General features: G+C 37.2%; 4 protein-coding genes and 3 non-coding genes across 9 annotated transcripts; 3 read left to right on the plus strand and 4 right to left on the minus strand.

Moving 5' to 3' along the window:
- Positions 1 to 847: 847 nt before the first annotated feature.
- Positions 848 to 924, minus strand: LOC142504702 (small nucleolar RNA R38). Its single transcript, XR_012804324.1, has one exon. It is a non-coding gene; the product is annotated as a small nucleolar RNA R38 (small nucleolar RNA).
- A 102-nt stretch (positions 925 to 1,026) lies between these two features.
- Positions 1,027 to 1,110, minus strand: LOC142504706 (small nucleolar RNA snoR20a). Its single transcript, XR_012804328.1, has one exon. It is a non-coding gene; the product is annotated as a small nucleolar RNA snoR20a (small nucleolar RNA).
- A 113-nt stretch (positions 1,111 to 1,223) lies between these two features.
- Positions 1,224 to 1,303, minus strand: LOC142504701 (small nucleolar RNA R38). Its single transcript, XR_012804323.1, has one exon. It is a non-coding gene; the product is annotated as a small nucleolar RNA R38 (small nucleolar RNA).
- Positions 1,304 to 2,918: 1,615 nt separating this feature from the next.
- Positions 2,919 to 7,633, plus strand: LOC142555979 (metal tolerance protein C4-like). 3 transcript variants are annotated; one of them, XR_012822491.1, is made up of 13 exons: positions 2,919 to 3,367; positions 3,491 to 3,542; positions 4,189 to 4,321; positions 4,424 to 4,479; positions 4,897 to 5,011; positions 5,108 to 5,165; positions 5,273 to 5,391; positions 5,813 to 5,932; positions 6,422 to 6,523; positions 6,604 to 6,676; positions 6,802 to 6,869; positions 7,141 to 7,262; positions 7,335 to 7,524. XR_012822491.1 is itself a non-coding variant. In XM_075667165.1 (13 exons), exons 1-13 carry the CDS (start codon positions 3,082 to 3,084, stop codon positions 7,448 to 7,450), a joined length of 1,359 nt encoding a protein of 452 aa, XP_075523280.1. In that variant the 5' UTR covers positions 2,920 to 3,081; the 3' UTR covers positions 7,451 to 7,633. The 3 variants fall into 3 exon arrangements, 2 of the variants coding, with proteins under 2 accessions (XP_075523280.1, XP_075523282.1); XM_075667165.1 differs by having other exon boundaries at positions 2,920 to 3,367; positions 7,202 to 7,262; positions 7,335 to 7,633; XM_075667167.1 differs by lacking the exon at positions 2,919 to 3,367 and having other exon boundaries at positions 3,524 to 3,542; positions 4,193 to 4,321; positions 7,202 to 7,262; positions 7,335 to 7,633.
- A 1,531-nt stretch (positions 7,634 to 9,164) lies between these two features.
- LOC142504490 (exocyst complex component EXO70A1-like) lies at positions 9,165 to 9,620 on the plus strand. Its single transcript, XM_075617345.1, has one exon. It carries the CDS (start codon positions 9,165 to 9,167, stop codon positions 9,618 to 9,620), a length of 456 nt encoding a protein of 151 aa, XP_075473460.1.
- A 400-nt stretch (positions 9,621 to 10,020) lies between these two features.
- LOC142556727 ((R)-mandelonitrile lyase-like) lies at positions 10,021 to 12,241 on the minus strand. The gene is made up of 3 exons (XM_075668209.1): positions 12,035 to 12,241; positions 10,365 to 11,880; positions 10,021 to 10,277 (listed from the first exon to the last, which is right to left on the minus strand). The coding sequence occupies exons 1-3, from the start codon at positions 12,126 to 12,128 to the stop codon at positions 10,238 to 10,240; spliced, it is 1,650 nt and encodes a 549-aa protein (XP_075524324.1). The 5' UTR covers positions 12,129 to 12,241; the 3' UTR covers positions 10,021 to 10,237.
- Positions 12,242 to 12,558: 317 nt separating this feature from the next.
- Positions 12,559 to 14,949, plus strand: LOC142555980 (DNA-dependent metalloprotease WSS1-like). The gene is given in 6 exon segments (XM_075667168.1): positions 12,559 to 12,745; positions 13,132 to 13,311; positions 13,404 to 13,599; positions 13,887 to 13,952; positions 13,954 to 14,325; positions 14,580 to 14,949. Coding segments are annotated over 5 exon segments (987 nt in total). The 5' UTR covers positions 12,559 to 12,745; positions 13,132 to 13,156; the 3' UTR covers positions 14,778 to 14,949.
- The last annotated feature ends 1,171 nt before the right edge of the window (positions 14,950 to 16,120 follow it).

The following is a 16,120-nucleotide window of genomic DNA, read 5'->3' on the forward strand; positions in this document are numbered from 1 at the left end:
CTTAAGCAACAATTTGTGTCGGAACCGCAGTTACATCGACTTTTCCAACAGATTTCTTTGTTCGACTAAATTTTGTTAATTTTGTCCACCAGTCAACTCATGCATGCTCCTTGGTAGAGTTTATCCAACGGGTTTTTTCTGGACAGATGATTTTGATCAAGTTTAACCTCAAAGAAATTCAGATATATTCATTCTTGTCAAATATATGAAGCTGACTGGTAGGCAAACAAACACGTGCACAGACCGTTTAGTTATATTATATATGACTAGAAAACCTGAAAAAATGCGTGGGGTGGAGAAAAATGGCTTCTCCAATAACTTCAACTCCTTCGACACCTGAAGAAGAAGATGGTGGCAATCTACCAGTCAGTGTAGGACCTGATTATCACAGATATTCGTTCCTCTTCGTCCACCACTCTCAGCTAACGGAAAACATCTTCGCTCCATCATGGTCCGCATTTTCCTTGGATTATCATCACGCTTCCCATCATGACAACACCTCTTGTCTGCAACAATTGTAAGCGACCGTTCATCCATTATTGTTATTTGCTTCTTAATATGTGGGCATCGCTCACTATTATCCATTCGAAACAATTTTTTTTTAATTAGATTTGCTTGCGTTGATACTTTTGACATGATCTGCTTTCCCTCTTCCTCTTCCACTGTGGATGAGTCTGTTGCTGTTGTCTCATCCTCAGACGAATGAGAAGGTGCATCTGCAGTTAAACATATGATAAATGTATTCATATTTCATAGTAGAATATAGTGTTGCCACACGCCCAAAATAAAATAAACTCAAATACAGAAGGGAAAAAAAATCTTCTGAAAACGAACAAAATTTCAAATGGTTTGGTCAGATAACAAACTTTCAACAGTAATGCATCAGACAGGGATAACTGTGAATTGTTCTCATCATCCCCACAGACCGTCAAAATTTCCAAGAAAAAAGAAAAATAATGTTGCCATAAAAGAACATAATCACAATTCATCAACTTAAATCATCCATATCAGTGGATATGATTCACAGCCTCAGACCGTCCTAGTTCAAAACACTAACAGTTCAACAATTGATGTGTTTCTTCAGTTGTGCTTCCAAGTGTCATCATTGGCCATTTCAGGACTAATTACACAATCAAAACAAACAAATACAATTCGAGAAGTAAAATTGCTCGTTTGGTCGCGAAAAATAGCTCTTTCCCAGAGAAGTACGAGTTGCTGCAGCATTTCACGTCAGATTACAAATATTCATCATAACTGATCAGACGGGGATAACTGTAAATGGTTTTTATCATCATTCGTGAATATTGCAGACACAATAGTTTACAATTCCTAATGGAAAACAAATCATAAACCCATTCGTCAAAGCTACTTCCAAATCTGTCATTTCAATCCTTACAAGTATGTTTAGCCTCAGTCCGTCCTCTTCCCTCAATCGAAGAGAAAAGTCAAATTTCATTTTTCTAAAACTAAAAATATTCTAACAACATTTTTTTCCTGGACAGGCCAGGTAACGACAAAAAAAAACTAATGGGTGTTTGTTCACATACAAAGGAGGAATCTTTGATTTAAACGTGAACGGAAAAATATCATACCCTGTAGCAAAATGCAACGAGTACAAGATAGCGCAGAAAATTCAAAACAAAACTTGATATGGGAAATCGAAAGCTATCAGATTTACCATTGTTAATGTAGAAAGAAGAGGAAGGCCAGCCATAAAGGGTTGTGATGGACAAATACTCCTCATCAGTTAGGGTGTTGGCGAGCTTGTCAACAATCTGCTCGATTCCGTACGAACTTCTGCGCGGCGGTCGCACGTTTTTTTGGATCGGAGAGGCAGATCTAAACAGAGATTGAGAGACAAATCTTGCCATACGTTGTTGGACCAAATTAAACGAATCAACATACAAAATTTTGAATCCGCGGTCGCATATATAGAGGAGACAACTGTGGCAGAGTAGTAAATTTGTTGGGGGTAGTAAAAGTTAACATATTGATTTAGGGTTGAGCTGGAAACTGATGATGGGCCTTAGATGGACCTCGATAACCAACCAGGCTAAAATCTGAATAATGGGCCAAGACCTCTCCTTTTTTTTATTCTCTTAAGAAAATATATTTTTAAATTTTAATTTAAACATAAACTTTTATTATAAAATTATATAATATTAATTTAACTGTAGATAAAAATAATTTATTTTCTTAATCATATTCAATGTATATTATTTAATAAGTTAGAACGATTTTATGTATCTAATTATTCAAGGTTAAATATTCATATTTAATATATGTTAATATACTTATATATATACTAGTTACTCTGCACACGCGATGCGTGTGTGTACAATTTTTTTTATCATTATCGATGGACTAAAGTGAAATTTGGCAAATTATGGAGGGACTAAATTGATATTTGAATTGTTGAAATAAAAAAAATAAAAATAAAAGTGTACGTTGAAATTGAAAAAAAAAAAACAAAAACAAAAGTGTAATATTAATATCATATAAGGGTAAAATTGAAAGATTGTGTGTTGAAATTGGAAAAAACAAAACAAAAGTGTAATATTAGTATCATATAAGAGTAAAATTGAAAGAAAAAATTTGTGTCATCTCTAGGTAGTTATTATCATGTCCTCACACTTAATAATATGGTATAGATATAATATAGAATCATTTTAGAATTTTATTTTTAATGTAAAAATTTAATTATATTATATTTTATTCAATCTAAATTTCAAATTTAAAACCAAAAATTATTTTCTTTCAAATTTATAGTATGATCTAATAAATGATTATGAAATGAACGAGGACGAATTTGGACGAAATACTATATTTTGAGCAAATATAGTTTTTGGAATAATAAAAATATAAAAGACTGATACAAAAAGTTATTGATTATATGTAATTTAATATATATGTAATTTTACTTTTAATATTCTTTTGAGGAAGAAGAGGTATTCCAATTCCTAGAAAATTTGCAAATGGCGGAACCCTAAACAATTTTTCGAAAGGGTTAATTGAGGAGAAAGGTTGCCCAGATCATTGGATCATAATTTGCTTGTTGAGCGTATTGTGATTTATCGATAAATGCGACGCTCTCGTATTCTGTCTCGCCTTCGTCTTGGCCAATTTCGTCACCAGCACAGCTTGTTGAGCTGCTCCGTCTCCCAAATTATTACCACCGAGGAGAATCCGGTTTTGCCGGAGAACAAATCAGTCCATCTTCAAAACAATTTTGTTACCACTTTTCCTGCACAAAGGCAGAGATTTGCGCCATTTGGGATATTTTTTAGGTCGAATTTATCGTCTATCCTGCATTCAGCTGACTTGATTTTACCTTGTTGTAGTTACCACCAGCGTCATGTCACACGAAGTAAGCGAGTTCCCCCTTTTTTCTAATGGACTTAAATCTTGATTAGTCTTTATCATTGCTATTGTAATGGTAATTATCATACGAGTTTAAAGCTGGTACTGTAATTTTCCGGTTTTGTTACAGGCTTTCTCACTAGAGCTAAAAAAATCGAGCCTATCGAGGTGGATGGTCACAGGTAATTTCTGGCGGGTGTCCCTCTCATTTTTTGTGCGGTTTATTAAGTTCTTGCTTCGTTTCTGAAACTTGAAAAAATAATGACTTTAGACAATATTTATCCTGTTAGTCATTTTACATGCTAAGTTGTTGTGGAATAGTTGCTTCACGTTCCTTTTCCAATGTTTAAGTGAATGGAAATTGTTGAAGGAAAAGGCATTCCTAGTATGATGTCTTATTTTACTGTAATACGTGATGATTTTTTGTTGAATGAAGTGACTTTTCCAGTATTCTCGTTTATTTCTCGACATGCTGTTTCCCATTAATAAATAGGTCTAAAATGCCATTATTTACTATTTCTTCTTTCATACTTTTTAACCTATCATTTAGTTGTAAATGCATCTCGTTTAAAACTTATGGATAATTCATTATTTTGTTTTTCCCAGGAGTATTTGCATTTTTTGAGATATGACAGGTTAAATTTTTGAAATCATCAATACCCACCTTTTTTTCCTGATTGTCGATGATTGAATTTTTCAATTTCCTTTCGGAAACCCACTTGCTCACTTGTTTGCAAATGTTCTCCTGTAAAAAGTTTTCTGGATTGAATTTTTTATATTGCAAATCTTTTGGTCTGGTTTCCATGCCCACCCGATTTGTTTTTTTAGCCAGCGAGCAGTGACAACAGCATTATGGTGCAACTTTCTTGTGTTTTCTCTCAAATTTGGTGTCTGGTTATCCACTTCAAGTCATGTTATGTTGGCTGAAGTCGTGCATTCTGCTGCAGATTTTGCAAATCAGGTCACTGTTTTCTTTTTTGTAATTTTTATTTTATTTTATATCATTTATTTAGTGTTTGCATTATTGCAGAAACAAAGGATATAATTCATGCTTATTTTACAGGCTCTTCTCGCTTATGGTTTGAGTAGTTCACGACGTGCCCCCGATGCTTTGCATCCGTAAGTATTCCTTAGGATCATATAGAATTAGCATCGTGAAAAGATTGAAGGAAAAAAATAGATTGCTTCAATTTCATTTGAATCTGCTAAGATCTCCGTCTCACACCTAAGCTTATTGTGATGGTGACAAATTCCATATTTTTGCTATCCAGCTCTATGAAGGACAAAGGGCTTTATATATATATATATATATATATTCTCACACCTAAGCTTATTGTGATGGTGACAAATTCCATATTTTTGCTATCCAGCTCTATGAAGGACAAAGGGCTTTATATATATATATATACACCGTGTAACATAGTAACTCTTTTCATTGTGATGAAGCACCAACATTAGTAAATCCAGATATTGTATAATTGGGAGGAAAATATGTTGGTCTAAAGATGTTGAATCTTATGCCTTAAATTATCTCAGATATGGCTATTCCAAAGAAAGATTTGTTTGGTCTTTGATATCTGCTGTCGGTATATTCTGTCTTGGCTCTGGAGCTACAATTATTCATGGCATTCAAAACTTGTGGACTTCTCTGGTAATGTATCACGGCAATTGTTAAAAAAAAATCATTTTACTAAATGACATTATTTTTCCAAGGATATCTGATGTAAAATTAGCATTTTCTTTTCAGCCTCCTGAACATATAGAGTATGCTGCTTTAGTGATTGGTGGGTCATTCATCATAGAAGGTGGGATTCTCATTTTACATGTTTGGCCTGCTGGACTTATTACAAATAAGTTTTTCATTACTCGTTTATACTTATAGTTATTAGATTGAATATTGCTTTTGTTTCAGGTGCTTCTCTTGTTGTGGCCATCCATGCTGTTAGAAAAGGTGCTGCTGCAGAAGGAATGAAAGTGAGAGATTACATCTGGCGAGGTCATGATCCAACGTCTGTTGCTGTCATGACAGAGGTTATAGCTTGCTAATTTTGGTAGTTCACATTCTCGAGTTTATTAAGAGTGAAGTAGCATAGAGTAAAGATTCATAATGATTGGAAACATCTCAGTTGAAGTTGGTATTGCTATGCATTCATCTGATGCTACATTTCATGTCATATTTGTTGATATTTGAGGGCATAGATATTTATAATGTGACAGTGGAACATACTAAAGGCAGAAGAATTGTTTTCTTCCAGCTATTGTGAATTATATTTTTGTTGTACAGCATTGTAGGAGAAAATCAGATGTTTCTATAAGAGATGGTATTTGCTTGTATTTAGAAATTTCGCTGAAGGCTTGACTGCTATAACTGTCATTTTGTTGGAGACCATAAGCAAGAAAACAATATTCTCAAGTTATGTTGGTGATCTTTACATCGATTTCAATTATGCAGGATGGTGCCGCCGTTACTGGACTGGTCATTGCTGCTGCATCACTGGTGGCTGTCAATGCCACTGGAAATGCAATTTATGATCCCATAGGTTCAATTATAGTGGGCAACCTTTTGGGCATGGTATGTATTTATTAACTTTGTGGCACCAACTCCTGATCTGCATTTTTGAAGATTACTGTTCTTAAGAATGTCAAGGAATTAAAAGAAGCACTAGCATATAGTTGTATACAATTGGTCATTAATTGTTTTTAATTTTTTATTTGGATTAACGTATAAATGGTTAGAAAATAATCAATCATTAAAGCTTATAGGATGGTTTTTAGATTGCAGAATAGTTTTTTAGAAAATAATCAATCATCAATCATTAAAGATTTTAATAGAGTAAATCTCAGTGCCATGTTAACTACCTATTGGGATTCGTGTGTCGGAGAAGAACTTGCTCAATGACTATGGAAAATAGTGGGAATGAGAATTTTGCAACTTACGTGTAACAATTTGAAGGCCAATTAAAATTTTTCTTCCTTATTCGTCTTTGCAAGATTGAAGAATGGGGAACAGCTGTTGTGAATTTGTGATATTGAGCCTTAATTTATGACGTATACAATGCAGGTCGCAATATTTCTGATTCAGAGGAATCGTCATGCTTTGATTGGTAGAGCGATTGATAACCATGATATGGAGCGAGTTCTTCACTTTCTCCAAAATGACCCGGTACTTGGAAATACGAACTCCTAATTTTCTTGCTTGTAACAAATGATATGCAGACTGAACGTATGGTGTTTTTGCCGTAGGTTGTCGATTCTGTTTATGATTGCAAAAGCGAGGTGATCGGACCTGGATTTTTCAGATTCAAGGCCGAAATAGGTAATAAATTGTTTTTTATTTTAAAAAATCATCTTGGTACACATGGTGCAGCTTACTTTTGGCTGTTGATAGTCCCATCTCAGTTTTCCACAGTTTCCGAATGATATAGTTTAATTGTGTCACAGACTTCAATGGAGTAGTGCTGGTGCAAAACTATCTAAAAAGAACTGGGCGTGAAGAGTGGGCTAAACAGGTGATCTCTCAGTCCTAAACTTTCTGCACTTCAGAGATCTGCCTTCTAAAATATTTCTCGTGGACTGATCTGTGTATTTCTTTAAAGTTCTTCTCATGAGGGTGGTGATCTTGATTATGAAATAACGAGTGTTGTTAATTTTCATTTCATACCAGAACTGTGCAGCTGTGGAACACGAGAGAAACAATAGCATAAACTTGCATAACTACTTCTCATACCACTAATATCTTGCTTTATTCCTGTTGATTCTTTTTAGCATTTTGCTGTGTAGTTCTACTAATAATGATTCAACATTTATCCCATGCTGATTCATGTGGCGGTGATCTGATCAGTTTCGAGAGGCTGCCAAGCAAGGAGATGATTCTGCATTGCTCAAGATCATGTCAAACTATGGTATGCGACACAATAAGCAATTACAACTTCTCAGTGTAGTCTAACAACCGTGTTAATTGTACGTTGTGGCAGGTGAGGAGGTTGTCACAGCTCTTGGGAGTGAAGTAGATCGACTGGAAAAAGAAATCCAGGAAATAGTTCCTGGTATTAGGCATGTAGATATTGAAGCGCACAATCCAATCCTTTAAGCTCATCACCCTGATAATAACATATATTTTTTGTTGTGGCACTCATAATTGAGCCAATAAATTTGTTCACTCCAGGTGATATCAATAGGTACCCATTGTATTTGGGTACTGCCTAATGTGAATAATGAATTATTATATACTTGAAGCTGGATGGCGTAACATCGGAAGTTTGATTTTCTCGTTGCCAGTGCTAGCAAATATGGATGTTAAAATTTGAGTTGAATGTTGTGGATGAGTCTGAGATGAGTAAAATGCAGGAAAGAACTTATGTTCGACTTGATAAACAAATTTACTTATGTTGCATTAATATAAGGAAAGGCTCTTTTTAACTGTGGGCAGGTGTAGATTCTTACCCTGGCGATAAAGTTTGGTTGGAATCTGGTAGACTTATTTTCACTTCGCTTGTTGCCGTTGGGTAAAGAAAAGATGCAACGATGAAGAAAAGGAAACTAATTTTATATCCGGTCTACATTTTTGTTCTAAAACCATAATAACCTTAATCCAAGATGGAAGATTTTCACGGAATGTATAGCTTAATTTCTGCTCGAGAAATTCTGAAGAGCAGGATAGAAAAATCCAAGAACATAGGCCTGCTTTGATGATGCCACAAAAGTCATGAAATTATTCATAGAAAAACATTCAAGGCGCTGATGATGATTGGCACCTTGATAATATCTTAAAAGTCATGAAAATGTTCATGGAACTGCAGGGGAGAGGCGTTTGTGCATGCCAAAATGGTGGGGTTTTGGCTTCTGCCCTTGACAAGTTGGAGGGTGCATAAATGCATCTCTTAGTGGACTATAATTCTCTATTTCCAGCCCAGGAATATGAGGATTACCCGAGTGTATCGCACTTTGCAGTTAATGTTAGCAGTCTTACTGAAGTACGGGCAGCTAAAAATAGGCTTCACAGATGCGTATCAATATTGGCTGGGGTCCGGAGTGCTATTGTTCAAGCTACTTTACAAGCCCTCAGTACCGATTATGTTGCAATACAATTATCTGAATTTGACACTGTGCAAATTGTGGAGGGCTACATTGATATGTGGGATGAACACATGGAGTTTTTTGTGAGATATTTGTTACAGATGGAATACAAGCTTTGCAATTAGGTGTACAGGAAAGCTGGATCCGAGGTACGGACTAACTGCTTTGCAATTATTACATCACAATGTGACCCAATGATATTTTCAATTTGGGAAGCAGTGTTACTAAATGCTACAAGGATGCAATCAAGCTCTTGATGCTGCTGAAAATATTTGGCACATTAGACAAAAAGCGGTTAAGCTTCAACCAACTGTTCGGTGGGAAATCTTGCGTTGAGATTTGAAATCATATGAGTTATGAGGGATCTTATCAAGAAAGTTGTTGAAGGGACATATGAAATTTTCCGGGAATTTTTGACGCAATCAGTCCACCACCAGATGGTAGTGTCTCGAGAACAGTTCGCTCCGTGACTGGAATACTGCAACCAGCTTCTCGATTATGATAGTAGCTTAATTCTTAGGCGTATTTTGGAGATGCACCAAGAATGGAACAACAAAAGATTAGAAGAGGGCCTGCTTTTCAGTGAAATCAGCAACATAATGGGGGCACTAGAGCTCAATTTAGAGACTTGGGCCAAAAAATAGTTGTCGGTAGTTGTGCAACAATACCAGTGGGACCAAGCTTGGAGAAGTAATGGGCCATTCTTGGTTGTGGGAAAAAAAAAATCAATGGATTATTATGTTGCTTTGTATTTGAAAGAATGTTGGGAGAAACTATTGGTGGTTTTAGGCGAAGAGGACCCAGTGTTGTTCGATGGGGGCAGGGCCATTGATCGTGATCTGGTCAAGAGAAGAATTGGTATGCTCTGTGATGCCTTTGATGACATGTATAAAAAGCAATCCAAATGGGTACTTTCGGATAAAGGGTTAAGATTGAAGACATGCCATGCCAGCTTATTGAAAAGGCTATTGTTCCATCTTATAAGTGCTATTTGCAAAAAAAATTTGCCGGAGTTTGATATGGGAAACCATGTAAGGTACACAGCTGACGGCCTAGAGAATTTAATCAATTCTTTGTTCCAGATGAAACTGGGAAAATTTGAAGGCATGAATTGCAAAGATATAATTGGCATAATGAAGAATGTTGTTATCGATCACTTCTCCTCAACCCCCGCAGCAGCATGATTTGATGTTGAAAGTTCTCCGGAAATGGAATTTTCAGTTTAATAGCTCTCAGTATAGAGATTTATTTGCGATAACTCATCTAAATCCTCATTCCTCAGTCCATTAATAGAGGGAATTCATTATTACTTTGGTCATAGTGTTTAAAGATAGTTGCTTGAAGGCCTGTAACTTACACATACTGGCAGCCACTCCACTTACCAATTTGTTTTAGGTGTTGGGATACATTAACTTAGCTAACTAGACCACTAGGATGATCTCCAAGAGTCGTGGAATGCTTGAAATAATAATTTAATGAATTCCTTCCTATCCTACTGAATTTAATTTTTTATATATATATAAGAAAGCCATATTCATGGCGGGGGTTTGGCATAATGAGTTAAACGCTAGTCACTAACTGGAAGAATATACAAATGCTGAAGATCCATAACTAGTGTGAAAAACACTAAATACATTTCATTATTAAACAAGAAACTTCTTTCAGATGCAATATTTCTTTGTTGTGTGCATCATAATCTGTCTATGAATCGAAGAATAGAACACAATACAACATGAACACATCGTCAGCAAAAATCCTACATACACAAGCAACAAGACAACCTAGTTGAAGAGCCTCTTCTTTATCTCATCCGCTCCCTAAGTAACTTCAGACCAACATGCCTGCAACGAGAAAGACCCAAAAAAATAAAAATAATAATGAAGAAAAGTTATGCTTCATTCAAAGCACAGAGAAGAGTGGATATTTACCTTCCCATCATCAGAAGAGTAGCCTGAGGATTTGTACCAGGTGACACTTTAAAGATTGAACCATCAACAACTCTGACACCATCAATTCCTATCACTTTGAGATTTTTATCAACCACCTTTCCCACTAGGCATCCACCATGGTAGTGCCATATGGTGCTCACCGTACGCCTGCAGAACTCTCTCATCTCTCCTTCGTTTGACTGATCAACAGGCAATTCAGGCCCAACGTATCTAAACTCTCTAGTTCCAAACCATTCGTGGAACTTAAAATCATCCAAAGCTCGGCTTCTCAAAATGTCCCCAATTTTTCGTGTGCCATTCACACACCTCTCAAGGTCACCAGGATCATTGAAGTAATTGAAGCGGACGGTAGGATTCACTCTCACATCTGTGGATGACAATGTTAGGGAACCAGCAGACAGTGGCCCGATGATTTTTTCCATCAGAGTGGCAACAGTGAGATAAACAGAAGTGCCAGGATTTCTTATGAAGACCGGTTGGGCAGGGGATGCAAAAGGGATTATATTTGAGGCTGCCTCTAGATAAGCCCCTAGACTTGTAACACCCACAACTTGAATAAGAGAATGATCAAGTGGGTTTGGTGGCACAATAGAGATACCATTTCTGGGATTATCGTACAAAAACTGACCAACATATGGCGAGTGGTGTGCAATTGGAATTCCCCATGAAGCGAGATAAGGCCTTGGCCCGACTCCACTCAGCAGCAGGAGTTGAGGACTGCCTAGTGCCCCTGCACACAGCAAAACCTCACCACCATTTACCACCATGGCATGGTGGTACCGGCCCATTTGATCACGAAAAACTACCCCAATAGCTGATTGCTTCGCATTAGAATACGAGGATGAAGATGCCAGCAGAACCCTCTCCACACTGGCGTGCACCACCACCTTAATGTTTGATGGGTTTGCATGGTTCAAGAGATCCGCTGAACTATGTCTTGTACCGAAGCTATCAAATGTTGAACCCCCTATTTTGGTTCCCAAAACATGATCCAAACGGAAATCATTGTAAGGGTCAATTCCAGCTTCCAACATCCCATCTCTAACCGCAGATTGCCAGCTCTTGAGCTCAGGCCTGAAAACGATAGTCTTCTCAACCCAGTCATATGACTTATTAACCACCCTGAGATTCCAATTAATCCCTGATCTTTGGTAAAAATTTTGATCCGCTCTGCTATAGAAACCAGCATTTATCGCACTACTACCCCCAAGAACCCGACCTCGGGCATTGGGGACTCCGTCTTCGGATGTAAAGGCTTGAGCAGGGGAATCATAGGCATCAACTTCCATTAGGGTTTGGAGAAATCCGTTTTGAGTCATTAAATTCGGCTGCCCATGGGGAACGCCCCCTCTCTCAAGAACAAGAACCCGGTAATGTTCAGATAGGGTAGCAGCCAATGGACAGCCTGCAGTGCCACCTCCGACAATGATGTAATCATAATAATCCTCTGAAGGAAACTCTGTGGCATTTGACACGAACTCCATATAAGCTGGACCTGCAAACACAGCATAAATCGATTATATCAATACAGTTGATTCCAGGACCTCATGAAAAAATAAAAAGGAATCATCAATGAAAGTGATCAAGAAACTGAAAATAATTGAAGCCCTGAATAAGAAAGAAGGAAATAAGTAACGGAAGATCATTACTTTGTTGAGAGTATAATCTGGGGAGGAAAATGAGAGTGTTGAACATCAAGAAAACGAAAAATGGGGGCAAAAAAAAATATGGTATTTCCGCCATTGTTTAAGTTTAGAACTCGCTGGTCTCGATGATGGAATAGCAGGTGTGCGAGAGAGGAAGAGGAAGACTTATGGGGCTTGCGGGTGGAGTAGAGTAGAGAGACGAGCAGTAGAATTTCGGTGGGAAATTCAGTTCAATTCGACGTATCTGTCTAACGGCTTCAAAGCCTTCAATTTATTAATACTTTTCTCTTCTAAATTGATACGTTGATAATACCTTTAGAATGAACTATTTTTAATCAAAATTTTCACGCATATTCTCTAGAAATACTTTAGAGATTAATCATTAGATCGACAAAAATGAATCTTTTAGTTTGGAAATTTGGTAGAATAAAATATTTTAATTACAATTTTATTATTTTGTTCTATGGATATGAATTTTGTGTAAAAGGATAATGAATAAATAATTAGTTCGTAAATAAAATCCACAAAGTAAATGGTGGGCTAATTAAAGACGGCAGCCTATCTTTGAAATGGTGGTGTCTTGCAGCAAAAGTTAAACAGAATTTGCCACAAAAAATCTCATTCTTTTTTCAAGTGCTGAATTTCATAAACTGGACAGAAAATTTATGCATTTGGAGTGATTGTTATTTGCGATTTCGTGTTTCCAATTTCCGGGTACTTTCATATTACTAAATATCTCACTTCCTGATATCTCGTGCTATGTTATCCTCTTGTATATGAAGTTCTTCGCGTCGTGTAATTTGATTGTTGTGTTTTTGGCTAAAATCACAAGAGAGTTCTTGAGGTTATTTATTTCTTGCAGCTGTTTTAAGATCAGGGAAGATCTCGTCGTACCCTTGTCCGTTTATCCACTCTATTACTAATTTCCAGAATAAACTGATACCAGGATTAAGTTCATCTTGGCGATGACAATCGATTGACATATTTATGTAGTTTTTAAATCAGATTTTTTAATTATGATTTGGTTAGATGTTGAATGACTACAAATTATATGGCTCTATTTGATTACAATTAACTTATTGGAACCTATCCCTCACCAGTTTGGTTGGGATTTGGGCAATCGACATGGACCTCAATGATCTTAACAAAGTTTGGGACATCAAGCCTCTTAAGGTAGTTCGGGAAGATGAAGCCAGGGAAATTCTTGAAAAGGTAGCGAAGCAAGTGCAACCCATCATGCGGAAAAGAAAGTGGAAAGTCAGGGTTCTTTCTGAGTTTTGGTAGAATGTGACTTTCCGTATATTCCCTTTATGATTTCACTCTTTTGTTACTCTTGCCTATCTATGTGCTTATCGAGAGACATAATTTGCAGGCCAGCGAATCCATCTCTTTTGGGGTTGAATATTGGAGGAGGTGCGGAGATTAAGTTGAGACTGCGCAGGCCGAACAATGAGTGGGATTTTTTCCCCTATGCGCAGATTGTCGACACCATGCTTCTTGAGCTCTGTCACAACGAATATGGCCTTCATAATACTGATTTCTACAATCTTTTGGATGAAATTCGAAAGGTTGTGATTTCGATACACCACTCCTTTTTCTTTGTGTGGTAAAACTTTTACGACTTGGCCTCTTGACTATATCACTTTTCTAATGTCTTTTTGGTTTCAAGTTCATATCTTGGGTTATAGAAGCTCGGCAGATGGATGTCTCTCTTGTACTCTAGATTGTGTATGTTAAATGTTTCTTCGTGTGGTTGATCAATTGGCGTAGGCATTCATCTGATATGAACTGATATTCCCTTCTTCGTTCTGCTAGATATTTATTATTCATTTGATGAGATTTTCTTGTTTTTTAGGAATGTGAAGAACTTATGGCCAAAGGCGTTACTGGCAGTGGGCAAGGATTTGATCTTCCGGGGAGAAGAAAGATTGGGTGGGTATTCTCTTCAGCCTCCTTTATCTTTGCTCCGTGATAAAGCTCGGGCTGCTGCAGAAACCAGAGTACAGCGTGAAGGTTTATTGTCTCGTGGGCCTAAACGCCTCGGTGGTGATAGCAGCATTAAAGCTGTACTAAGTCCAATCCAAGCAGCAGCAATGGCTGCAGAAAGAAGATTACATGATGATATGTGGTGTGGATCCAAATCAGTTGAGAGTGAGGGGTCCTCGAAAAGCTCGGAAGTTCGTGTTACACAGGGTGATAGATCTACTCAAACTTCATTTGTTGAACCCATATCCTTCCCAGGTAGAAAAGATGATGTGATGTGGCAATGCACAACCTGCACCTTATTAAATCAGGTAATGTTCACTGCATCCTGCTTCTCTTTTGTTTGGACTTTGGTGGTGGTTAGTCACAAAGTTTTTGGCCTCCATACTCGATCGACAAATATCTCCAAGCTCGTAGTCAGTAGCTACAGAGACAAGCCATTCTTTACACCTCCCGCCGCTTGTACATACACGAGTTTATTTAAATTATGTTCCATCCTTTCATCCACCCCATGGTCTCAGGATGTTTGATATTTGGATTCTACTAATACAGTTTATTGATTCAGACACTAGCTCTTACATGTGAAGCTTGTGGAACCCCAAAGAACAAAGATTTTGGAGATTACAAGAAGTTAAAAGTCTGGCCGTGCAAATTTTGCACCCTAGATAACAGCATTGAAGCAGATAGATGCATGGCTTGTGGGGAATGGAGATACTCTTACGGCCCTCCGATTTTAACTTCTGGCCCATATCTTGGTACCTGAAAGGATGAGTGGTATAACATCGCCGCAAACTGTACGCTTGCATGTCAGATTTAGCCTATATGGCGTAATTGTATTCATGTACCTACAAAACTTGGTAAAATGTGGTAATATTTGTTGGCTCTGTCATCTGTAAGCTTTAGTTTTGGTGGAAGCTATTTCTTATGTACTAGTCTTTCCCTTTGTCGACCCCAACTTTTTTTTTTATCGGTAAAATTTTAATTTACTAATAAATAATTATATACAAATTCACTATCTCACTGATACACAGAAAAATGAGATGTATCATAAGGATATAAATTGTTCAATATATGAACTTTAATTTTATGAAATAGAGAATCTAAATTCGAAGCAGTAATAAGTTCCACCCATTCCAAAAGGCCTAAGACCGTCACCGGAAAAGCTAAGAGGCAAGCGAGCCTTGACAATGTGAGATGTATCCCTGTAGGTCTTCTTAAACCACTTGAGAGCACTTTTAATGGTTGTCATATGGTAGCTCATCCGAAGCCATGCACGAACAGAGTCCCATAGACGCCTACTAAACTGGCAGGAAAAGAAAATATGATCCAGCAACTTTAGTTCTGTAGTACAGAAACAACATTGCTAGCCTGAGACAAATAGAAGGCGATCCTTTTTTGCTAGCTTCCGAAAGCCACAAGACAAAATTAGGCTTGAGCAGAAGGATAAGCTTTCAAACAACTGTAGCCAAAGGCACCACCCTTCCCTTAGAAGCTGTAAGCCTTATCCATCGGGGACAGGGAAAGTTCTTTTGGTGGCCATGAAACCAGTTGTGGACGTCTTTGGTACTTGTATTTACGTAGGCATGGTTTATTGTCTGGCTTGACAGTGACTTTGGGAGCACTGCAATGAATATATATCTTTTGTTTGTGGTCATTGGTGAATTGTTTGGCACTTTGGTTTGAACCACAACACCTCTCAATCCAATTGAGCATTGGCTTCTTTTGTTTTTCCCCTCTTTTTCATTTTTTTTTATACAATGGGGTGAGTGTTTACGAGTCCCTGTTCTATACTAGCCTCATTCTTTGGAAGATGGGGTGTCATTGGGCTACAAGGCCTGAGGCTCGTTTAGTCTCACTATATACGAAGTTATTGTGCTTTTTAGCTAGTTGTTTGATGTCCGAAGTGGGATTATATATTGTTGCAAGAACTTATTTTAATTGTTTTTAAACGTCTAGCCAATATGGAAAATACTTAAATAAGATCTTACACGCACTGATTTATTATCTGGATTTTTAATCTAATATTTTCGTGTGGGCAATGCACGAACCCACATGGATAAAAATCGAGCTCGTGTGCTGTTGGATTTTCACTGGGAGCAATCAACA

The sequence above is a fragment of the Primulina tabacum genome, chromosome 9 (assembly GCF_025594145.1).
Source record: "Primulina tabacum isolate GXHZ01 chromosome 9, ASM2559414v2, whole genome shotgun sequence".
Classification (NCBI taxonomy): domain Eukaryota; kingdom Viridiplantae; phylum Streptophyta; class Magnoliopsida; order Lamiales; family Gesneriaceae; genus Primulina; species Primulina tabacum.

Bases quoted from the DNA above. Each gene is read 5' to 3' on its own strand.
- LOC142556727 (XM_075668209.1), bottom strand. From the start codon at position 12,128: ATGGCGGAAATACCATATTTTTTTTTGCCCCCATTTTTCGTTTTCTTG. The intron at 11,881-12,034 runs GTAATGATCTTC...CTGTGTTTGCAG, and splicing joins CAGATTATACTCTCAACAAA to GTCCAGCTTATATGGAGTTC. The intron at 10,278-10,364 runs GTAAATATCCAC...TTCTCGTTGCAG, and splicing joins ACTCTTCTGATGATGGGAAG to GCATGTTGGTCTGAAGTTAC.
- LOC142555979 (XM_075667165.1), top strand. From the start codon at position 3,082: ATGCGACGCTCTCGTATTCTGTCTCGCCTTCGTCTTGGCCAATTTCGT. The intron at 6,524-6,603 runs GTACTTGGAAAT...TTTTTGCCGTAG, and splicing joins ACTTTCTCCAAAATGACCCG to GTTGTCGATTCTGTTTATGA. The intron at 7,263-7,334 runs GTATGCGACACA...ACGTTGTGGCAG, and splicing joins CAAGATCATGTCAAACTATG to GTGAGGAGGTTGTCACAGCT.
- LOC142504490 (XM_075617345.1), top strand. From the start codon at position 9,165: ATGGATTATTATGTTGCTTTGTATTTGAAAGAATGTTGGGAGAAACTA.